This window comes from Euprymna scolopes, chromosome 30 (genome assembly GCF_053919585.1).
Source record: "Euprymna scolopes isolate OS-2025 chromosome 30, ASM5391958v1, whole genome shotgun sequence".
Classification (NCBI taxonomy): Eukaryota; Metazoa; Mollusca; class Cephalopoda; order Sepiida; family Sepiolidae; genus Euprymna; species Euprymna scolopes.
In genome coordinates, this window is record NC_136511.1 from 18,264,447 (window position 1) to 18,290,281 (window position 25,835).

At 26.3% G+C, this 25,835-nt stretch overlaps 1 protein-coding gene across 2 annotated transcripts in view; it reads right to left on the reverse strand.

The window, feature by feature from the left end:
• Positions 1-165: 165 nt before the first annotated feature.
• Positions 166-25,835, reverse strand: part of LOC145254686 (uncharacterized) — a 143,979-nt gene continuing 118,309 nt past the window's right edge. For both annotated transcript variants that reach the window (XM_080113338.1, XM_080113339.1), the window contains exons 20-22: positions 23,750-23,886; positions 18,543-18,720; positions 166-4,144 (exon numbers count right to left, since the gene is read on the reverse strand). In XM_080113338.1, coding sequence (XP_079969464.1) covers positions 3,864-4,144; positions 18,543-18,720; positions 23,750-23,886 — 596 coding nt within the window. In that variant the 3' untranslated portion in view covers positions 166-3,863. The remainder of the gene's footprint in view (positions 4,145-18,542; positions 18,721-23,749; positions 23,887-25,835) is intronic.

Sequence of the window (25,835 nt, forward strand, 5' to 3'; positions counted from 1 at the left end):
CTATGGATGACCAAAAACCACGGCCACCGAGAATAAAAAGAAATTGTTAATTGAAAAATGTCTGCAGGCAATGTAGGTAAGATTTATCAGACTGTCAGTACTATATGAGGGCCATTCGAAAAAGAGCAATAAAACATTTTTAAAAAGAAAAAGAAACACAGTTCGATTAATACTGAAACTGAACTTTATTCAATATAAAATATAAATATTATCTATGTAAAATTAAGTAATTTTAAAGTCATATACAATTTAATACTGATAAAACTGAATTATGAATTTAGGGAACAAACAATTAAAGAAATATTAAACAATATCGTTATTAGTAGCGTCCTAAATTATGAGATGAAAAAATGAACAAATCTCTTAGTAAAATGGAGTGGTCTCCATCTGCACAGTGACCTTGTATAAAAAAGCGCCAAAAAGTGCCAATATGATATAAACGTTTTTAATTAAATGTTAAATAATAAAATAATTAAACTTGTTAATTAACGTATATAAAACCAAACTTAAATAAGCTGTAACAATGAAACAATGCCAAAACTACAAGAAATAAATGAACTTGTGTTAATTAAAGTATATATATATATATATATATATATATATATATATATATATATATATATATATATATATATATATATTTAAAAGAGTGTAGCCATCAACAATTGTGTGTTTTTCAGCCTTTTATCATTTTTTATTTTAAAATATTTTTATAACGCGTTTCAAGCTTTGTACAGCTCTCTTCAGATATATTTTTATATAAAGGTTTTTTAAGTGAAGGGTTGAAATGTTATTCTGGAGAACATTTTACATCTTATGTCTTTTTTTCTCTCTCTCTCTCTCTCTCTACCCCTTTCATATATTCCTGTGTCCGGTTGAACAGCTTAAACCCTCCTAACATCCACCACCTTCTATTGTTTATTAAATCTTAAAACTTAAAATTGAAATTCTTCCCTCCTCTTTTCCTTACCCCTCTCTTTATCTCCCTCTCTCTCCCCTCCCCCTCCCTATATTTCTATCTGCGCCTAGCTGAATTTCCTAAACTCCCCTTAACCCCCACAACCATAACTATTGTCGATCGCCCCCCCCCCCTTTTCCTCCTTCTTTTTTCCTTTTTTTTTTCGTTTTGTTCATGCTTCTTCTAATATCATTTTTCCAGTCATAATAACCATTTCTGTAAAGTCTGACGAAGTTACTGGATCGTTAATACAATTCGGTAACCGAAACATGTGTAACTAAACAAAAAAACGGTAATAAAAAGTAAAACAACATATATATATATATATATATATATATATATATATATATATATATATACTAGACAAATTACTTAAATGAGCTTGCCCAATATGGAAAAAATATGAATAGAAGTCTTTGTAATTTTAAACAATATAAACGTTTTTATTTTTAATTTTATGCAACATAAACGTTTTTATTTTTAATTTTAAACAATATAAACGTTTTTATTTTTATTTTAAACAATACAAACGGTTTTATTTTAGATTTTAAACAATATAAACGTTTTTATTTTTGATTTTTAAACAATAAAAACGTTGATTTTAAACAATAAAAACGTTTTTATTTTCAATTTTAAACAATTTTTATTTTTTAATTTTAAAAATAAACATTTTTATTTTTAATTTTATACATTATATACATTTTTATTTTTTTATTTTATACAGTATAAACATTTTTATTTTTAATTTTATACAATATAAATATTTTCTTTTTAATTTTAAACAATATAAACAGTTTTTAAAAACAAATTTTGTTTATGAATGATTTTGATTATATGAGGAAAGAGATTAATTTTAAAACGATTATTTCAATCGTATTTTCATTGCAAGTTGGAATCGTTATCAACAAAAAACAAAGCAAATGTTTTTCTACTGTAAAAAACAAAACAAATATGTTTTTCTAACATAAAAACAAGACAAATATGTTTTTCTAATGCAAAAAAACAAGACAAATATTTTTCTAATATAAAAAACAAGACAAATATGTTTTTCTAATGTAAAAAAAATAAGACAAACCAAAAAATTACTTGATCAATTTTCATATTTTTAAAAACAGCTTAGTTCACTTCCTAAAAAGAAATCAAAATCCTTTTTTTTTTTTCTAAGGCGATTCAAGGTTTTTAAAAGAAGGAATTAATAAAATAATAAAAATTTAACCTTTTACAATGTGCATAGTTTTAAAATATGTGTTTTTTTTTTTTAATTTTTCTTCCTTTGAAGATTGTAATGCTGGGTATGGGGCAGCCAAACCAGCTGCCAACATTGCCCTGCTTTTTATTGAAACCAACCAAGAGCTCTTTTTAGTATCCTGTTCCCTTAAGTGCAATTGTCTGGATCTCTTTTGCACTTGATTCACCAGGAATATTAGTTAGGTAGGACTTCAGATTCTTCTTCATAAGCCCTGTGGCATCTATAATAACTGGTATGATTGACATCTCCCTAAGATTCCAGTTTCTTTTCATATCATACATAAGACCTTGATATTTGGTCTGTTTCTACCTTTCAGCTCTGTTCAGACCTCCATCATTAACACTCATTTCAACCAAGGTTGAAACTCTCTCTGACTTATTCCATATAACTATCTCATGTTTGACAGCAGCATTTTCAAGGTAGGTGGCTGTAGGGATTACATGGTCGTAATGTATGGTATTACAGTCATTTCCAACTGTTCTTTTAGGTTGATGTTCCCAGGACTTGCTGCTACACTGGATGTTTATTTAGGTAGGACTTCAGGTTCTTCTTCATAAGTCCTGTGGCACCTATAATATCTAGTATGATTGATATCTCCAGTTTCTTTTCATATCATATATAATAACTGGTATGATTGATATCTCCCTGAAATTCCAGTTTCTTTTCATATCATACATGAGACCTTGATATTTGGTCTGTTTCTCTTTTTCAGCTCAGTTCAGACCTCCGTCATTAGGGACACTCACTTCAACCAAGGTTGAAACTCTTTCTGACTTATTTCGATATAACTATGTCAGGTTTGACAGCAGCATTTTCAAGGTAGGTGGCTGTAGGGATTACATGGTCGTAATGTATGGTATATAAGTCATGTGTCTGGAATTACCTAGCTCAACCACATTTGCAATGAGGACATCTGAAAGCAATCTGACATCACACTGATCGAAGGAAAGATGAGAGAAATGGTGGCTTAAATCTTTTATGGACAGAGAGCCAATAACGACGTTGTCGCAAAATTTGCTTTTGCATTTAAAGTTACTGGGAAGTGATCGAGAGAAAAGCCAATGATGACCACCATCATTAGGGACACTCACTTCAACCAAGGTTGCCACTCTTTCTGACTTATTCCATATAACTATGTCAGGTTGCAAAGCAGCATTTTCAAGGCTGTAGGAATTACATGGTCATAATGTATGGCATGCGTGTGTATGTGCTAGGAAACTAACTTGTGTGTGCGTATGTGTGTGTATGTTAAGAAAACTTACTTGTGTACGTGCCTATGTGTGTGTTAGGAAAACTTGCTTGTGTGTATGTGTGTGCGTTGGGAAAATTTCTTGTGTATGTGTGTGTGTGTTTGTGTTAGGAAAAATTACTTGTGTGTGTACGTGTGTGTTAGGAAAACTTTCTTGCATGTGTGTATGTGTTAGGAAAACTTGTGTGTGTGTGTGTGCGTGTGTTAGGAAAACTTGTATGTGTGTGTGTATGTTAGGAAAACTTGTATGTGTGTGTGTATGTTAGGAAAACTTGATTTTGTGTGTGTGGGTGTGTGTGAGGAAAACTAGCTTGTGTGGGTGCATGCGTGTGTTAGGAAAACTTGCTTGTATGCGTGTGTTAGAAAAACTTGCTTGTATGCGTGTGTGTGCGCGTGTGTGTCTGTTTTTATTGATATGTAATATGGTAAGCAGGATACGCTTGTACATCGTTGAAGATAATAAAAACTGTTGGTGCGCCAATTCTGTTTACAGCTGAATCATACGGCAAGACACTATTTGGTCTTGGTGGTAAAACTTTCATGTTCGGCTGACCCTGAACATACATCCCAGTTGCTACACGGCACATGAACATATGCTTGTGGCCCTTGCTGTCTCGCGGGGTGTACATATCTTGATCTGAATATTCTGATTGAGCAGCAAAATAAACACCTTGGCCATGCCAAGTTCCTGTAAAAAAAAAAAAAACATATTTCAAGTTTTTGCGTTACATAGCCGTGTGGGTTTTGCGGAATTCAAAAATTCAAATATTGAATTTTAAGTAAAACCAATGGTATCTACTGAATTGTCATGTCACAGTAATTAAAATATCCCAAAATTACGAAAAAACAATAAGGTATAAAATTAAATATTAAAGAAAACAGTTTTCAAAGAAATTAGCAATTTTAGCTTACATAATCACTGGAGAGCACGCATATTAGCAGAGGAGGTAATTCAATTTTGAAAACTGAAAAACTTAGGCCAATTTAAAGTATGGGTTATTTCCCCTGTGTTTACATCACGTGTGAAAAAACAAACATGGCTTAAATCATTCTTTTCATTGAATCATGGAAATATGTGTTTTATGTAATATTCCAGAAATATTTACCTAATTATGCCATGACAATTAGATAACATTGCTTATTGTTGAAATTGATAACAAACAGTAAGTAGTTGTTATTTTTAATGAATAACAGAGGACCGCAGTGTGTATATAACAATATATGTAACTGCATATAAAAATGTGTTTCTTGATGCATGTGTTCATGTCAGTCGTGTCTATATAATGTTCGTTGTGGGTATTAACAGACAATCAATATGCGGACAATAACAAACAGACATTTCTTTCTAACCATATTTTTCTGGAGGAATGTACCTTGTTTCACTGGATCCCTCTTTTGGGTTCTGTGAAGCTCCAAAAAGATTTCCTCTGAAGGACACCAAACACCAGATAATATTTTATATAACATTTAATCCTTGAATGTTCCTTGCCTTGTCCTCCATCAGTGCTCCCATGGACCTCAGTGACTGAATCCCTCAGTTTATAAACTAACAACCTCTTTTTAACTTTCCTCTAATTCTACCCTGACCTCTAACTGACTAACTATCCCTTTGCTCCAAATGCAAACAATAATGTACAAGGACAGTTCTTTTAGCAAAGGGATGGATAGCATCTTCCTGTGGGGATATATCACGTCAAAAGAGGGAACATACTTTCTTCCGTCGGTTGGTCTTGACTGACGATCTTCAAAACTGCAATGAAGATTTCTTCCATTGAAGGAACGACAATCGACACTTGGTTAGATTCTATGCAACTTTATTATCTGATGTTCTCCCATCTTCGAGTTGCACACTTATTTGTTTTCTACATCTTGCTATAATGCATCTGTTCCTCTAAATCGATTACTCTCTGACTCCCTAAGACAATAAGCTAGATTGGTTAATAATTAGCATTATATAATAATGTATAATGTATAATAATGATTATATAATAATGTATAATAATGATTATATAATAATGTATAATGTATAATAATGATTATATAATAATGTATAATAATTACATAATAATGTATAATGTATAATAATGATTACATAATAATGTATAATGTACAATAATGATTATATAATAATGTATAATAATGATAATATAATAATGTATAATGTATAATAATAATTATATAATAATGTATAATAATGATTATATAATAATGTATAATAATAATTATATAATAATGTATAATAATGATTATATAATAATGTATAATAATGATTATATAATAATGTATAATAACAATTATATAATAATGTATAATAATGATTATATAATAATGTATAATAATGTATAATAATGCTTATATAATAATGTATAATGTATAATAATAGTTATATAATAATGTATAATGTATAATAATGATTATATAATAATGTATAATAATGATTATATAATAATATATAAATGTATAATAATGATTATATAATAATGTATAATAATGATTATATAATAATGTATAATGTATAATACTGATTATATAATAATGTATAATAATGATTATATACTAATGTATCATGTATAATAATGATTATATAACAATGTATAATGTATAATGATGATTATATAATAATGTATAATAATGCTTATATAATAATGTATACTGTATAATAATAATTATATAATAATGTATAATGTATAATAATGATTATATATTAATGTATAATGTATAATAATGATTGTATAATAATGTATAATGTATAATAATGATTATATAATAATGTATAATAATGATTATATAATAATATATGATGTATAATAATGATTATATAATACTGTATAATGTATAATAATGATTATATAATAATGTATAATGTATAATAATGATTATATAATAATGTATAATAATGATTATATAATAATGTATAATGTATAATAATGATTATATACATATGTATAATGTATAAAAATGATTATATACATATGTATAATGTATGAAAATGATTATATAATAATGTATAATGTATAATAATGAGTATATAATAATGTATAATGTATAATAATAATTATATAATAATGTATAATAATGATTATATAATAATGTATAATGTATAATAATAATGATTATATATTAATGTATATTAATGATTATATAATAATGTATAATGTATAATAATGATTATATAATAATGTATAATGTATAATAATGATTATATAATAATGTAAAATGTATAATAATGATTATATAATAATGTATAATAATGCTTGTATAATAATGTATAATGTATAATAATAATTATATAATAATGTATAATGTATAATGATTATATAATAATGTATAATACATAATAATGATTATATAATAATGTATAATAATGATTATATAATAATGTATAATGTATAATAATGATTATATAATAATGTATGATGTATAATGATTATATAATAATGTATAATGTATAATAATGATTATATAATAATGTATAATGTATAATGTATAATAATGATTATATAATAATGTATAATAATGATTATATAATAATGTATAATGTATAATAATGATTATATAATAATGTATAATAATGATTATATAATAATGTTTAATGTATATTAGTGATTATGTAATAATGTATACTAATGATTATATAATAATGTATAATAGTGATTATATAATAATATATAATGTATAATACTAATTATATAATAGCGTATAATGTATAATAATGATTATATAATAATGTATAATAATGATTATATAATAATGTATAATAATGATTATATAATAATGTATGCTGTATGATAATGCTTATATAATAATGTATAATAATGATTATACAATAATGTATAATGTATAATAATGATTATATAATAATGTATAATGTATAATAATGATTATATAATAATGCACAATGTACAATAATGATTATATAATAATGTATAATGTATAATAATGATTATATAATAATGTATAATGTATAATAATGATTATATAATAATGTAACATGTATAATAATGATTATATAATAATGTATAATAATGCTTGTATAATAATGTATAATGTATAATAATAATTATATAATAATGTATAATGTATAATGATTATATAATAATGTATAATACATAATAATGATTATATAATAATGTATAATAATGATTATATAATAATGTATAATGTATAATAATGATTATATAATAATGTATGATGTATAATGATTATATAATAATGTATAATGTATAATAATGATTATATAATAATGTATAATGTATAATGTATAATAATGATTATATAATAATGTATAATAATGATTATATAATAATGTATAATGTATAATAATGATTATATAATAATGTATAATAATGATTATATAATAATGTTTAATGTATATTAGTGATTATGTAATAATGTATACTAATGATTATATAATAATGTATAATAGTGATTATATAATAATATATAATGTATAATACTAATTATATAATAGCGTATAATGTATAATAATGATTATATAATAATGTATAATAATGATTATATAATAATGTATAATAATGATTATATAATAATGTATGCTGTATGATAATGATTATATAATAATGTATAATAATGATTATACAATAATGTATAATGTATAATAATGATTATATAATAATGTATAATGTATAATAATGATTATATAATAATGCACAATGTACAATAATGATTATATAATAATGTATAATGTATAATGATTATATAATAATTTATAATAATGATTATATAATAGTGTATAATGTATACTAATGCTTATATAATAATGTATAATAATGATTATATAATAATGTAGAATAATGATTATATAATAATGTATAATGTATAATAATGACTATATAATAATGTATAATAATGATTATATAATAATGTATAATAATGATTATATAATAATGTATACTGTATACTAATGATGATATAATAATGTATAATGTATAATGATTATATAATAATGTATAATAATGATTATATAATAATGTATAATGTATAATAATGATTATGTAATAATGTATAATGTATAATAATGATTCTATAACACTGTATAGTAATGATTATACACTAATGTATAATAATGATTATATAATAATGTATAATGCATAATAATAATTATATAAAAATGTATAATGTTTAATAATGATTATATAATAATGTATAATAATGATTATATAATAATGTATAATAATGATTATATAATTATGTACAATAATGATTATATAATAATGTATAATAATAATAATAATTATATAATATGTATAATAATGATTATATAATAATGTATACTGTATAATAATGATTATATAATAATGTATAATAATGATTATATAATAATGTATAATGATTATAAAATAATGTATAATAATGATTATATAATAATGTATAATGAGTATACATTAATGTATAATAATGATTATATAATAATGTATAATGTACAATAATGATTATATAATACTGTATACTGATTATATAATAATGAACAATAATGATTATATAATAATGTATAATGTATACTAATGATTATATAATAATGTATAATACTGATTAGATAATAATGTATACTGATTATATAATAATGTATAATAATGATTATATAATAATGTTTAATGTATAATAATGATTATATAGTAATGTATAATAATGATTATATAATAATGTATATGCTTATATAATAATGTACAATAATGATTTTGTAATAATGTATAATGTATAATAATGATTATATCATAATGTATAATGTATAATAATGATTATATAATAATGTATAATGTATAATAATGATTATATAATAATGTATAATAATGATTATATAATAATGTATAATAACGACGATATAATAATGTATAATAATGATTATATAATAATGTATAATAATGATTATATAATAATGTATATTGTATAATAATGCTTATATAATAATGTATAATAATGATTATGTAATAATGTATAACAATAATTATATAATAATGTATAATAATGCTTATATAATAATGTATAATGTATAATAATAATTATATAACAATGTATAATAATGATTATACAATAATGTAGAATAATGATTATATAATAATGTATAAGAATACGTATATAATACTGCATAATAATGATTATATAATAATGTATAATGTATAATAACGATTATATAATAGTGTATAATAATGATTATATAATAATGTATAATAATAATTATATAATAATGTATAATAATGATTATATAATAATGTATAATGTACAATAAGGTATAATAATGATTATATAATAATGTATAATCTATAATAATAAGTATATAATAAGTATATATTAATGATTATATAATAATGTATAATAATGATTATATAATAATGTATAATAATGCTTACATAATAATGTATAATAATGAGTATATAATAATGTATAATGTATAATAATGATTATATAATAATGTATAATAATGATTATATAATAATGTATATGCTTATATAATAATGTACAATAATGATTTTGTAATAATGTATAATGTATAATAATGATTATATCATAATGTATAATGTATAATAATGATTATATAATAATGTATAATGTATACTAATGATTATATAATAATGTATAATACTGATTATATAATAATGTATAGTGTATACTAATAATTATATAATAATGTATAATACTGATAATATAATAATGTATCATGTATAATAATGATTATATAATAATGTACAATAATGATTATATAATAATGTATAATAATGATTATATAATAATGTATAATAATGATTATATATTAATGTATAATAATAATTATATAATAATGTATAATAATGATTATATAATAATGTATAATGTATAATAATGTATAATAATGATTATATAATAATGTATAATGTATAATAATTATATAATAATGTATAATAATGATTATATAATACTGTATAATAATGATTATATAATACTGTATAATAATGATTATATAATAGTGTATAGTGTATATTAATGCTTATATAATAATGTACAATAATGATTATATAATAATGTATAATGTACAATAATTATGTAATAATGTATAATACTGATTATATAATAATGTATAATAATGATCACATAATAATTTATAATAATAATTATATATTAATGTATAATAATGATTCTATAATAATGTAAAATAATGATTATATAATAATGTATAATACTGATTATATAATAATGTATAATAATGATTATATAATAGTGTATACCAATGATTATATACCAATGTATAATAATGTTTATATAATAATGTATAATAATGATTATATAATAATGTACAATAATGATTATATAATAATGTATGATACTGATTATATAATAATGTATAATAATGATTATATAATAATGTATACTAATAATTATATAATAATGTATAATAATGATTATATAATAATGTATAATAATGATTATATAATAATGCATAATAATAATTATATAATAATGTACAATAATGATTATATAATAATGTATAATAATAATTATATAATAATGTATACTAATGATTATATAATAATGTATAATAATGCTTATATAATAATGTATAATAATGATTATATCATAATGTATAATAATAATTATATAATAATGTATACTAATGATTATATAATAATGTATAATGTATAATAATGTATAATAATGATTATATAATAATGTATAATCTATAATAATAAGTATATAATAATGTATAATAATGATTATATAATAATGTATAATAATTATTATATACTAATGTATAATAATGCTTATATAATAATGTATAATAATGATTATATAATAATGTATAATGTATAATAATGATTATATAATAATGTACAATAATGATTATATAATAATGTATAATAATGATTATATAATAATGTATAATAATGATTATATATTAATGTATAATAATAATTATATAATAATGTATAATAATGATTATATAATAATGTATAATGTATAATAATGTATAAAAATGATTATATAATAATGTATAATGTATAATAATTATATAATAATGTATAATAATGATTATATAAGAATGTATAATAATGATTATATAGTAATGCATAATAATGATTATATAATAATGTATAATAATACGTATATAATAATGTATAATAATGATTATATAATAATGTATAATAATGATTATATAATAATGTATAATAATGATTATATAATAGTGTATAATGTATAATTATGCTTATATAATAATGTACAATAATGATTATATAATAATGTATAATGTATAATAATAATTATATAATAATGTATAATCATGCTTATATAATAATGTATAATAATGATCACATAATAATTTATAATAATAATTATATAATAATGTATAATAATGATTCTATAATAATGTAAAATAATGATTATATAATAATGTATAATACTGATTATATAATAATGTATAATAATGACTATATAATAATGTATACTAATGATTATATACCAATGTATAATAATGATTATATAATAATGTATAATAATGATTATATAATAAGGTATAATAATGATTATATAATAATGTATACTGTATAATAATGATTATATAATAATGTATAATAATGATTATATAATGATGTATAATGTATAATAATAAGTATATAATAATGTATAGTAATGATTATATACTAATGTATAATAATGATTATATAATAATGTATAATAATGATTATATACTAATGTATAATAATGATTATATAATAATGTATAATAATGATTATATAATAATGTATAATAATGCTTATATAATAATGTATAATACTGATTATATAATAATGTATAATAATAATTATATAATAATGTATAATAATTATTATATAATAATGTATAATAATGATTATATAATAATGTACAATAATACTTGTATAATAATGTATAATAATGATTATATAATAATGTATAATAATAATTATATAATAATGTATAATAGTGATTATATAATACTGTATAGTAATAATTATATAATAATGTATAATAATAATTATATTATAATGTATAATAGTGCTTATATAATAATGTATAATAATGATTGTATAATAATGTATAATGATAATTATATAATAATGTATAATAATAATTATATAATTATGTATAATAATGATTATATACTAATGTATAAAAATGATTATATAATAATGTATAATAATGATTATATAATAATGTATAATAATGATTATATAATTATGTATAATAATGATTATATAATAATGTATAGTAATGATTATATAATACTGTATAATAATAATTATATAATAATGTATAATAATGATTATATAATAATGTATAGTGATTATATAATAATGTATACTGATGATTATATCATAATGTACAATAATGATTATATAATAATGTAAAATAATGATTATATAATAATGTACAATAATGATTATATAATAATGTATAATGATTATATACTGATGTATGATAATGATTATATAATAATGTATAATGTATAATAATGATTATATAATAATGTATAATGTATACTAATGATTATATAATAATGTATAATGTATAATAATGCTTATATAATAATGTATAATAATGAGTATATAATAATGTATAATAATGATTATATAATAATGTATAATAATGATTATATAATAATGTATAATGTATAATAATGATTATATTATAATGTATAATAATGATTATATAATAATGTATAATAATGATTATATAATAATGTATAATAATGATTATATAATAATGTATAATAATTATATAATAATGTATAATAATGATTATATAATAATGTATACTGTATAATACTAATTATATAATAACGATTATATAATAATGTATAATAATGATTATATAATAATGTATAATAACGATTGTATAATAATGTATAATAATAATTATATAGTAATGTATAATAATGATTATATAATAATGCATAACACTGATTATATAATGATGTATAATAATGATTATATAATAATGTATAATGATGATTATATAATAATGTATAATAATGATTATATAATAATGTATAATAATAATTATATAATAATGTATAATAGTGATTATATAATAATGTATAATGTATCATAATGTATAATAATGATTATATAATAATGTATAATAATGATTATATAATAATGTATAATAATGATTATATACTAATGTATAATAATGATTATATAATAATGTATAATAATGATTATATAATAATGTATAATAATGATTATATAATAATGTATGATAATGATTATATAATAATGTATGATGTATAATAATGTATAATAATGATTATATAATAATGTATAATAATAATTATATAATAATGTATAATAATTATTGTATAATAATGTATAATAATGTATAATAATGATTATATAATAATGTATAATAATGATTATATAATAATGTATAATAATAATGATATAATAATGTATAATAATGATTATATAATAATGTATAATAATGATTATATAATAATGTATAATAATGATTATATAATAATGTACAATAATGATTATATAATAATGTATAATACTGATTATATAATAATGTATAATAATGATTATATAATAATGTATAATAATGATTATATCATAATGTATAATAATGATTATATCATAATGTATAATAATGTTTATATAATAATGTATAATAATGATTATATAATGATGTATAATAATGATTATATAATAATGTATAATAATGATTATATAATAATTTGATTCCAACATATGTTAGCATCTTCTACAGCTTTTCCATTACAACTCAAATTCATTTTTTTATTTTCCAACATTTATCTTTTTTATCAAAACATTTCCTGATTCATTATTTGATCGATTATTTTAGCATCCCAAATTATCTCTTGCAAAAAATGCTTATTTAACAATTATGCCTCCCCCAACTACCTATATCCATGACAAATAACACCCTACCTGAAAATTCCTCCTTCAAACTTCTTGGCCTAACATTTGCGGGCAATATGAACTGGAACAAATACATGGAGGACATTGCAAAGGCTGCTGCAAAGAAAGTGGGTTCCCTCTATTAAGCTAGAAGACTACTCACACCTGAGAGTATCCTGTACCCCTACAAGGTCACCATTCTTCCATGCATGGAGTATTGTTGCCACATCTGGTCTGGTGCATCTACGACTAGCCTCGCCCTCTTGGATAGGGTCCAAAAATGAGTTCTCAATCTAATCGGTCCCACTTTGTCAACTAAGCTCCAACCTCTGTCCCATCGCCACAACATTATATCTCTGTACCTGTTTTATAAATATTTTAATCGAAAGTGCTCTGATGAACTCATTGAACTTGTGCCCCCCTTGATGTATATATCCCTAACAAACCTGTTTAGCGACAAAATCTTACCCCTTCACTGTTGAAGTCCCTAAATGCCAGAAAACTTTCTACTATAATAGTTTCTTCCCGCGAACAACTAGACTTTGGAATTCCCTTCCTGCTACCTACTTCCAACATCTTGTTAATCTTTTCTAGGCATGGTCCCAAATAGTATCCCCTTACATCCAAGTGGCCATATACCATGTTAGAGTTAAAAGTGAGTAAAAAAAAAAAATTAGCGATGAATGGGAAAATATATATATAGGTGTAGAAATTTGAAGGGGGAATGGCAGGATAGAAAAATAGTATAAAAATTTGAACATCTTGTTAATCTTTCCTGGACATGGTCCTAAATACCATGTTAGAGTTAAACGCAAGTAAAAAAAAAATTAGCGATGAATGGTGGGGGATGCCCTTTTCTCTTCCCTGCAACCTCTTTCCGACAGAAGAGACGTAGCGAACCTATCTTTGTTCTATTGTTATTTCCATGGCAAGTGCTCGTCTGATCTCCATTCTCTGGTCCCCCTCGCCAATCTTTCTCAAAAAACACCTGACTAGCTGAAACCACCGTCAATAATTTTCCCCACTCCTTATCTGTGTCTAAATCAAAATGTAGATTCCATGAACAAAGCTTCTTTCTTAGAACTGCACGCCTGTGGAACTCTGTTCCACTTGCCTGTTTCTCTCCAGACTTCAACCTGCATGTCTTCAAGTCAAACACAAACAAATTCCTGATGAACCCCCCCCCAAGTAATGACACTTTATCAATTCTCCAATACTATTGCTACACTATCCCATTGATTACTGTACACACAATAACCCTTATCCCTGAGTGGCCATTGGGCCTTGATAAGTGGTGAACTACATGTAAAAAAAAAAAAAAAAAAAAATGGGAAAATAGACATATAGGTGTAGAAATTTGAAGGGGGAATGGCAGGATAAAAAATAGTATACAAATTTCACAAAAATAAAAAAAAAGAAGCAAAGAAACTCATCACTTGAACGGATCTGTGATATCCCTTTCTTTTGCCTTTCTGTCAACAAACATCAAGACATATCTTGAAACGATGTTTGAAACACAACTTGTTGCTGTAATCCTGACCATCCCATGTAATGTTGCCCAAGATTATTATGCATGGGCTGCTAGGGTTTGATATGCAATGCTTGTTGTAGTTAAAACAATCAAATGTTAAATTCGACAAACTGCTGCCAAAAACTCGCTCCTCCAAATCTCGATAATCTGCTGTCAAAATTCGCTACTCCAAAACTTGACGCTCTGCTATCAAAACTCAACTCTAGAACACAACTCACTCCTGACAACACTTGATACTCTGACATCCAAATCCAAAGTCAAACCAGGATTTGAAAAATTAGACTCTTTATATCCAATCGAAAGCGTCTCATTTGCATGTTAGCCGAAAATATCACAAGCATATAAAGAGAAAAAGCGAACATTTTTTTTCTTCATTTTTTTTTGTCTGCACTAAACACTACAGGTTGCACTCAAAAAGGTTTGTATTAATTTTTTTAAGTGCTTTATTACAGAAAAGCAATATTTTTTTTTTTACATTGGCATCACCACTTATCAAGGCCCAGAGACCACTCGTGGAGAAGGGTTAAGAGTGTACAGTAGTCAATTGGATAATATAGTAATCGTTAGTAATGGAAATTCGGTAAATTTGTTAACTTAAGTGGAACAGCTTATCAAAAACTTGTTTATGTTGGACTTGAAGACAATCAGATTGTAGTCAGCTGGAAAGCAAGAACGGAGGCAACCAGATCAATATGGTATAATTAACATTAATTACATTCCTTTCTTTTCTCGGATTTTCTCCTTTTTTTTATCAAATAAATATGCATCTTCTTCAACTTTCTTTTACTCATACGAGGGGCATGCAATAAGTAATGCCCCTTACCCACTTCCCATAGCAGTAGAGCAACGAAACTTGGCACAGTTATTAGTCTTTCTCTACATAGGAACCACCTAGAGTTATGCGTTTCTCCCATCGTTTGATGCAGCTCTGGAGATCGTTTTTGGAGAACATCCCAGGTTGGTCTTCCAACCACGATGTGACTTCAGAAATCAAGGCTGCATCATCTGGGAAACGCTTTCCTTTCAAAAACAACTTCATGGCTGGGAAGAGGTGAAAGTCAGAGGGTGCAAGGTCAGGAGAGTAGGGAGGATGGAGAATGATTTCATAGCCACATGCCCGTGTTTCTGATCTGGCGACATGCGAGTTGTGGACCGGAGTGTTGTCCTGCAGGAAGAGGGTACCTTTGCTGATCTTGCCCCGCCTCTTGATTTTGATAGCTTCCCTTAATTTCCTCAAAAGTGAAGCATAATAGGCTCCTGTAATTGTGGTACCCTTTGCCAGGAAATCTGTCATCACTACTCTGTCCTGGTCCCAGAAGACTGTGAGCATGATCTTGCCAGCGGAGGGCTGCACTCTTGCCTTCTTTGGAGGTGGTGAGTCCAAGTGCTTCCACTGCATTGACTGGGATTTGGTCTCTGGATCATAGTGATGGACCCAGGTTTCATCCTGCATAATCAGTCTTTTGAAAAACTTTGACTCATCTTCTTGGCACATCTCCAAATTCATCCTTCAGACAACTTCTGCATATGCAAATGGTCATGAATGATAGTTTCTACAGACCCTGTACAATCTTGACATCTTGGGCTATTTGGCAAATAGTAATGCGCCGATCTTCCAAAATGACAGCCTCAACTTGACGGACAGATGCCTCATCAATGGCAGAAGGGGGGCGACAGACTTCCGGCCATGTTTGAATTCACGATGCCAACATTTTACAAGGTCATATGATGGGGCATTATCACCATAAGTTTTGTTTCATTTAATCAAAAGTTTCCTGTGGTGTGTGTCCTTTCAAATACAAAAACCGGATCACAGCTCGACATTCAACAGGTTCCATTTCACACCTGACTCAGTTCAAACACCTGTAAAGCAGAAACCACAATTAGTTCATAGTTGTAATTTGCCACATAACCCGTAGAGATATAAATCATTGCACACGCAAAATTTCAGCTAGGTCAGACAACTGGAAGTGGGTCAGGGGCATTATTTACTGTACGCCCCTCGTATTTGTCAGCTTTTACTTGGGGAAAAACATTACTTGACCTAATGTAGCTTCGACAGCTTAATCGAACGAAAACTTCTTTCTTATTAAAGGCTTTTTCTTCTTGCTGCACCATTGAAGATTATACATTTTCCTTTTCACTTTGAATATTTCTTGAGTAACAAGCAAATTATTGTTGTTTGCAACGTCACTTTTCCACTCGTCTGGGGCTTAACATTTGCACTTATTTCTTTTCCTTTGGACAAGACTTTTGACTTGATTTTTTAAGACTTTTCTGTTTCGACTCTGCCGACATTTTTCTCTTCATTTTCGTCACCTAAACGAAAATTTAACTGACGAAATAGGACCTTCACCTAGAGCCTCCTGATGCCTCGCCACAATGGGCTACTACATTCATGTCCGACATTTTCAAACAACGACCTTTCACTCCCAAAGGCCAAGGTAGCAACTGCCTTTTTTCACTTCCATTTTCTTTTAAATCGGCAAAAAATCACTCAACCAATCAGCAACAAAGAAACAGTCACGTGCTATCAGTAGCAGTTTACAACTACTTGCATAGAGGGGGGGGGGTAAAGAAAGAAAAGAAAGAGACAAATAAGGGTAGATGGAAGAATTAAATTCTGACACTGTCTTTATTCAGATTACAGTGTCCACGAATTACATTGTAAAAAGACTTACCATTTGTTCCGCAATATCCACGATCAAAACCATTTTTACAAATTTTTATAACGACATCCTGCTTTGTTCCGTGCCACAGAATGCGTTCGCTCTTTGATTGCGTAGAATTTAAAGCTTTTATCTTTGAAAGTTGTGCTTCGTACTGGATTTTTAACACGTTGTTGTTAACCTTTTCAATCTGAATGGAAAAAAATTATTTTAAGCTCAATAGATATTAATTTATAATTCCAGAGCATTTATAAATAAATGATAGAAAAATAAAGCAGATTCCTGCAACAGCATATTTATTTTTCAGTAATGCTTTTTTCTCAATTCGTCCAGACAATGAAGGTTTTCAAGTAAAACTTGAATCTTCTAAAACAATGATTCATCAGAGAAAAAACAAAAAAGTATTAAAAATAATCGAAAACTTGCTTTAGAAAACATTACTATTTTACTATTCTGGAGTTTGTTTGTTTCTTTCTAACAAATCATTGTCCTAGAAAAGTCCAGATATGCTTGAGAACCTTGTTTAGACTGATCGCAAAACGGCTGTTAAAACTGAAATAAAATATAATTTGATGTTTGTACCTATTTACTATGCCTCCCCACGGGACAGAGTTAGACACCAGGGTCGTTTTTTAACGTGGAGAAAAGGTACAAAAATAAAAATTGTCTCAGTCGTGAAGGATTTATCCTCCACCGAAAGAGAAAAAGAAATAGACGTGCAGCATCTGAAGAACAGATACTACACTTTGATCTTGTCCCGACTTTTCAAAAGATGGGATCACCCAATCACTGAAGATGTCATGCAAAAAAAACCCTGATTTTTAAAATTTCATTTGATATTGTTGTTGTGCCAAATGTGAAACCCAAATTAAAATATATACTCTTGACCTTCAGGCTTGAATGAAAGTGTTAAAAGTCTAAAACACAAACAATGTTCCCCTGTTGATCTGACATTCTGACATGACATTAAGATCACTTTTTTACCTTCCATTTTCTCTTTATTTCTTTCTCTCTCTCTCTCTTTTCACCTTGACACAATCACTGACACACGCGATACATGTCACTCCAAGAAATACACACAACATCGAATTATACTTCATATATATACAAATTCAAACTTATCGCGGTAAGACATGGCTTGTCTAATTATAAACATGAACACTCAAACTATACACACATGAATTACACACACACATACACACACACACACGTACAAATACACATACACACATGAATTACAAACACACACAACACATACATACACACAAATACACATACACACATGAATTACACATACATATACACACATATATACACGCACAAATACACATACACACATACACACACATATACACACATATACACACATATACACACACACATATACACATGTATATACGTTTTCTTATTTTTCTGTCGAAAATCGAAGACACGTATATTTTGATTCTCTACAGGAATGTCAAGCTTATAATGAATCAACTGAAAGGAATGGCTCTCCTCTTGGGGAGGCTCCATGTTTTTACAAGCTTCTTGGCTTGACCATTACTCCTGATCTGAAATAGAATACGTACATCAAATTCGTTGCTAATGTCGCTGGAAAACTGGTGGCATCCTTCAATCGATCCAGTAGATATCCAGTATGTAATATATATAACTTGCTCCCATACTTACGAAACTATTTAAGCGCTGCCTTAAGGAGAAGTGCTTTCCGACCCCCTGGAAGACCTCATCAGTTTGCCCTGTATTTAAGAATTCAGGTGATAAGTCATCTCCCTCTCAGTACAGACCAATAAGTCTCCTCTGTGTTATGAGTAAGTTGCTGGAATCAATATTAAATAGAGAAATAGTCAACTACCTCAGCAGGAATAACCTTCTTAGTGACACACAATATGGTTTCCGCTCTGCAAGATCTACCGCAGATGTGCTGACGGTTATATCCCACAGGATTAGTGAATCTCTTGACAAAGGCTTCCTTTCTAGGGCAATTGCTCTTGACATATCAAAGGCCTTCGACAAGGTATGGCATAAGGGTCTACTTCACAAGATTTCCAGCTACGGTATAACTGGAAATGTTTTCTCAATCATTAAATCATTTCTCTCCGATAGGCTTATAAGAGTAGTGGTAGATGGACAAAAATCGGAGGCCTGCAATATAAATGCTGGGGTCCCTCAGGGGTCAATCCTGGGCCCAACTTTCTTCCTGATCTACATCAATGACCTCCCTAAACACATACTTAAATCATTCGTTGACATCTATGCTGATGACACGACCATCTACAGCAACACATCAAAGGCTGTAAATGACAAAGTTCTCTCTGATTCTCTCTCCTCTGATCTCGAGCGCGTGGTTCAGTGGGGGAAGAAGTGGCTAGTTACCTTTAATGCATCCAAAACCAAACTCCTATCCTTACATCATCAACGCTCTGATCCCCATCTGGCATCAATTGTGATGGATGGCTCTCGTCTGAGTGAGGCCCTGTGTTTTGACAAGCTTCTGGGTTTGACCTTTACTCCTGATCTGAAATGGAACACGTACATCAAGTCTGTTGCCAAGGTCGCTGGAAAGATGGTGGGATCCTTCTACCGCTCCAGAAGATATCTCACTACTGATGCAATTCTCTATCTATATAAAAGCCAAGTACGTCCAAGGATGGAATACTGTTGCCATATCTGGGCAGGAGCTGCCAAAAACAGCCTATCATGCCTTGACAGAGTACAAAATAGACTTTGTGGCTTAGTGGGGGATGCCCTTTTCTCTACCCTGCAACCCCTCTCTCACAGAAGAGACGTTGCGAGCCTATCCTTGTTTTATCGTTATTTTCATGGCAGGTGCTCGTCTGAACTCCAATCCCTGGTCCCCCCTCGCCAATCTTTCACGAAAAACACCCGTCTAGCTGAATCCACTGTGAAAAATTTCCCCCACTCTATATCTGTGCCTAAATCAAAACGCGGATTCCATGAACAAAGCTTCTTTCTTAGAACTGCACGCCTGTGGAACTCTGTTCCGTCTGCCTGCTTCCCTCCGGACTACAACTTGGATGTCTTCAAGTCTAATGTTAACAAATTCCTAATGAACCGCCCCCTTAAGTAAACATTCCATCAAATCTCCACACTAACGTAATGTACTTGCAATAACCCTTATCCCTGAGTGGCTTCCGGGCCTTGATAAGTGGTGATCACTGTGTAAAAAAAAAAAAAATATATAGATTGTACCGTATTATATTTATTCATTTACAGATATCTGCGTTCGGAAATAAGGTAGTCAGCAAAAATGAAAAATCTTTTTAATACCTTCGTTGTATTATGGGCTTCACAAGTAAATGCTGGAATAGAACGCGGAAATTGTTTGGAAGTAAAAAAACAAAAAAAGAGAAAAGCGAGAGAGAAAAATGTTATTTCTACGTTTACGTTATTATTAATACATTCGTTATTGAGATGAATTTATTTATTTATTTATTAATTTATTTATTTATTTATTAATTTATTTATTTATTAATTTATTAATTCATTGATTTATTTATTAATTTATTAATTAATTTATTTATTTATTTATTGATTTATTAATTTATTAATTAATCTATTTATTAATTCATTTATTAGTTAATTTATTAATTTATTAATTAATTAATTTATTTATTTATTAATTAATTTATTAATTAATTTATTAATTTATTTATTTATTAATTTATTAATTTATTAATTAATTTATTTATTTATTTATTTATTAATTTATTTATTTATTAATTTATTTATTTATTAATTTATTTATTTATTAATTTATTAATTAATTTATTTATTAATTTATTTATTTATTTATTTATTTATTAATTAATTAATTAATTTATTTATTAATTTATTTATTAATTTATTTATTTATTAATTTATTAATTTATTTATTAATTAATTTATTTATTAATTTATTTATTTATTAATTTATTTATTAATTAATTTATTTATTTATTAATTTATTTATTAATTTATTAATTAATTTATTAATTAATTTATTAATTTATTTATTAATTAATTTATTAATTTATTTATTAATTTATTTATTAATTAATTAATTAATTTATTTATTTATTAATTTATTTATTAATTTATTAATTTATTTATTTATTTAATAATTTATTAATTTATTATTCATCTTTTTTAATAGTTACTTCACAACGTTTCGGCCAACTATTCCTCTGGCAAGTAACACATCTGATAGAGAGAGAAAGCCTTGAATAACAACATAGGTTTAAGATTAACAAAAACCAACTAAGAATTGTCCTAGTGACATATGGCCGAGTGGTCCTAGACGTTGTATCAAAGTTTACAGTTACCCAAAGGTGCTGAGTTACATCCTGAACGAAGGCAGTGAAAAGTAACATTCAAAACAGAGAATCAGCAACTATGTCCCAGAGCCTAGCTGGAGTCCGAACACGGTACCCCCATAATAATAATAATAAATGGTTGGGTTCGAGACTCCTAACAAACGGTTCCCCAGTTCGATACAAAACACCTGATGAAGGCCGGAGGGCAAAACGGCCGAAACGTTGTGACTATAGCAACCAAGATGAGGAAGTCAGTCTGACAATCTCAATCAATATTCCTCTGGCCGTCATCAGGTGGTAACCATGATGGGATAGTAACTCTGAATCTTACTTGGCTAGTAATTGCTGAGAATGCAGTTAGGAAATTCAGAGTTACCACCTGACGAAGGTCAGAGGAATAGTTTTTTTTTTTATTTATTTGTTGTTTTATGGCGTTTCGGCCAACTATTCCTCTGGCCTCCGTCAGATAGAAACTCCGAATTGGCCAAAAAAACAGGGTAAGACAACAACAACTATGGAAGGCAGTAATTGATGAGAATGCAGTTAGGAGATTCAGAGTTTCTATCCCATCATGGTTACCACCTGACGAAGGCCAGAGGAATAGTTGGCCGAAACGTTGTGAAACAAACAACTAAAAAAAAAGATTAGGATAATAATCTGCAATAAATAAATTAATTCCATACATCTATATGAGGAGGGGGGGGAATGAGATTTTTTTAACTCTTTTTTTCTTCCGTCTTGTTTCACTCTCTCATGTCCTTTTGTAGATTCAAAAATAGCACGAAACCTTTTCCCACCATTTCTCCTTTTTCGTGAAAAGCATCAAGAAAAAAAAAAATATTCCTAGAACAAAATTATTAACATGCCAATGCACGGAAATGTTGAAGAAATTTGCTGACTTACCGACACAATTGTTCCCGTTCGATTTAAAGATGACAAAAATTCCTTTGAAACGGTTTGATATTCAGCATCACTAGGTTTTAGAAGTGTCACTTTCAGAAGATCCGATTGTCTCATTGTTTTCGGTATGATGGCACCACCTGACAAAGAAAAAAACAGATTCTGAATAGGATTTGTACAGAATTCTTGTACTCTGGTACCACAGAGGCCATCTTCTATCTATTAGGGAAGCAAGATTCAGCAAGACATTTATTGTAGAACTTGGAAATTATGGCGGCTAGTTCAGTTGCGCATTTCTTAATTAGTATAGCAGGGATGAGACCTACACGCCTCGGAGATGTCTAAGCTTTTTATGATATCGCATGAGAAGGGGTGATTTTCACATCATCTAGTGTGGCTCCAGTCCGCATAGGGAAATTTGGGAGGGAGCTGTGTGTTGGCTCTAAGGTGGAGTTGAGGCAGTTCCGCCTTCTTATTGTAGTGCATGTGACCTTCTGGTTGTTGGATAGCAGGGAAATTACTGATTAACCTTTTCCATTTGCTAAAATGGCTTTGCTTTTTCCTATTTCTATATTGCCTTTTCTTTCATATTTTTTTAAATTTGTTTTTTTAAAACTTGAATTTGATTTCTCCATAACCCGATGGATTTTCTCGAAACATGAATTTACCTTGGACATCTGTAATTCTGTTTCCTGTTCTTATGGATTATCAATGGACTTTACTGGATTTATCCCCTTCTCCCTTGATTTTACCTCCTTATTCAACGGATTTTTTTACCATATCCTTTGATATTTCCACTTTTTTTTTACTTGTTCCTGCTTTCATAATCATTATGAAACTTTATAAACTTTCCCAAACTGTTAAAAACTTTTTTATGCAAACATGATTCAATTCATATTTGTAGTTTCTTTTCATGCATTAATAATAAATTTATTGCACATTTTGCAAACCTCTTTCCTCTCATGAGAAGAATTTCATTTTTCGAAACTTTGCAGAATAAGGTCTTTCCACTTTATCTGTACTCTTAGATAATTAAAAATTCTGTATGCCCGTAAGTTTTTTTGAAAATTTGAATTAATTTTCAATAAGATTTTTCTATTATATATATTATATATATATGTTTTTTTTTTATTTGAGGGAAAACAGTTAGATATGGTCGCTACAAACAGACATCTGTTTCAGTCAATGAGACCTCCTAAACCTTTCTTTGTGGCATCGATGGGTTCAGGGTCGCCTGAGAAAGTCTCATTGACTGAAACAGATAGCTGTTTGTAGTGACCATATGTAACTGTTTACCCTCAAATAAAAAATATTTTGCTCTTGTTATTGAGCACTATCTAACAACCTCGTTGTATTCATTAGTCCTGACTTTTGAACATCTCAAACCTATATATATATATATATATATATATATATATATATATATATATATATATACACTCCTATAAATTTGGGGGGTTTTGTGCATTGATATTCATATTAAAATCCCTTTTTGCTATTTATTTAAATAGAAAATAAAACTTTTTTACAAATGGGTCGTTGAACTGCATTCACTAGCAAAAGATCTAACTAATTTGTATATTCTTTTAAACATTCATTTTAATTAATTCCCTATTAGTTTTATTTTTGTTTTCTTATGGGATAATCATCTTTAGTCAACTATTACGTGTAATTATATTCATGCAGATATTCTACATGATTTATATATGCGTAATATTTGTGTAAAAGGTTTATAGTAAACACAATACTCTTTCCATATATATTTATGTATACATATATATTTTTGTTTTAAAAATTTTGCCTACCGAACTCCTCCCAGAGGTTTTCGTCTACAGACATGAAACTTCTTATATTAGGTATTTGAACCCATGTGAAACTTTATATTTGCGTTTTAGCCCGGGAAAATGAGTACAAAAGTGTGGAAACTTTTTTAAAAATGAAATTTGCCAGGTGAAGGTCGAATGACGGCATTACAAATATTTTGATTAATGCAGATTGTGTATTTACAGTTTTAAAAAATAACTCGTACGCCACCACCAAGAATCGAAACCAAAATATTTAGCTTACAACTTACTTTTTCTTCTCTTTC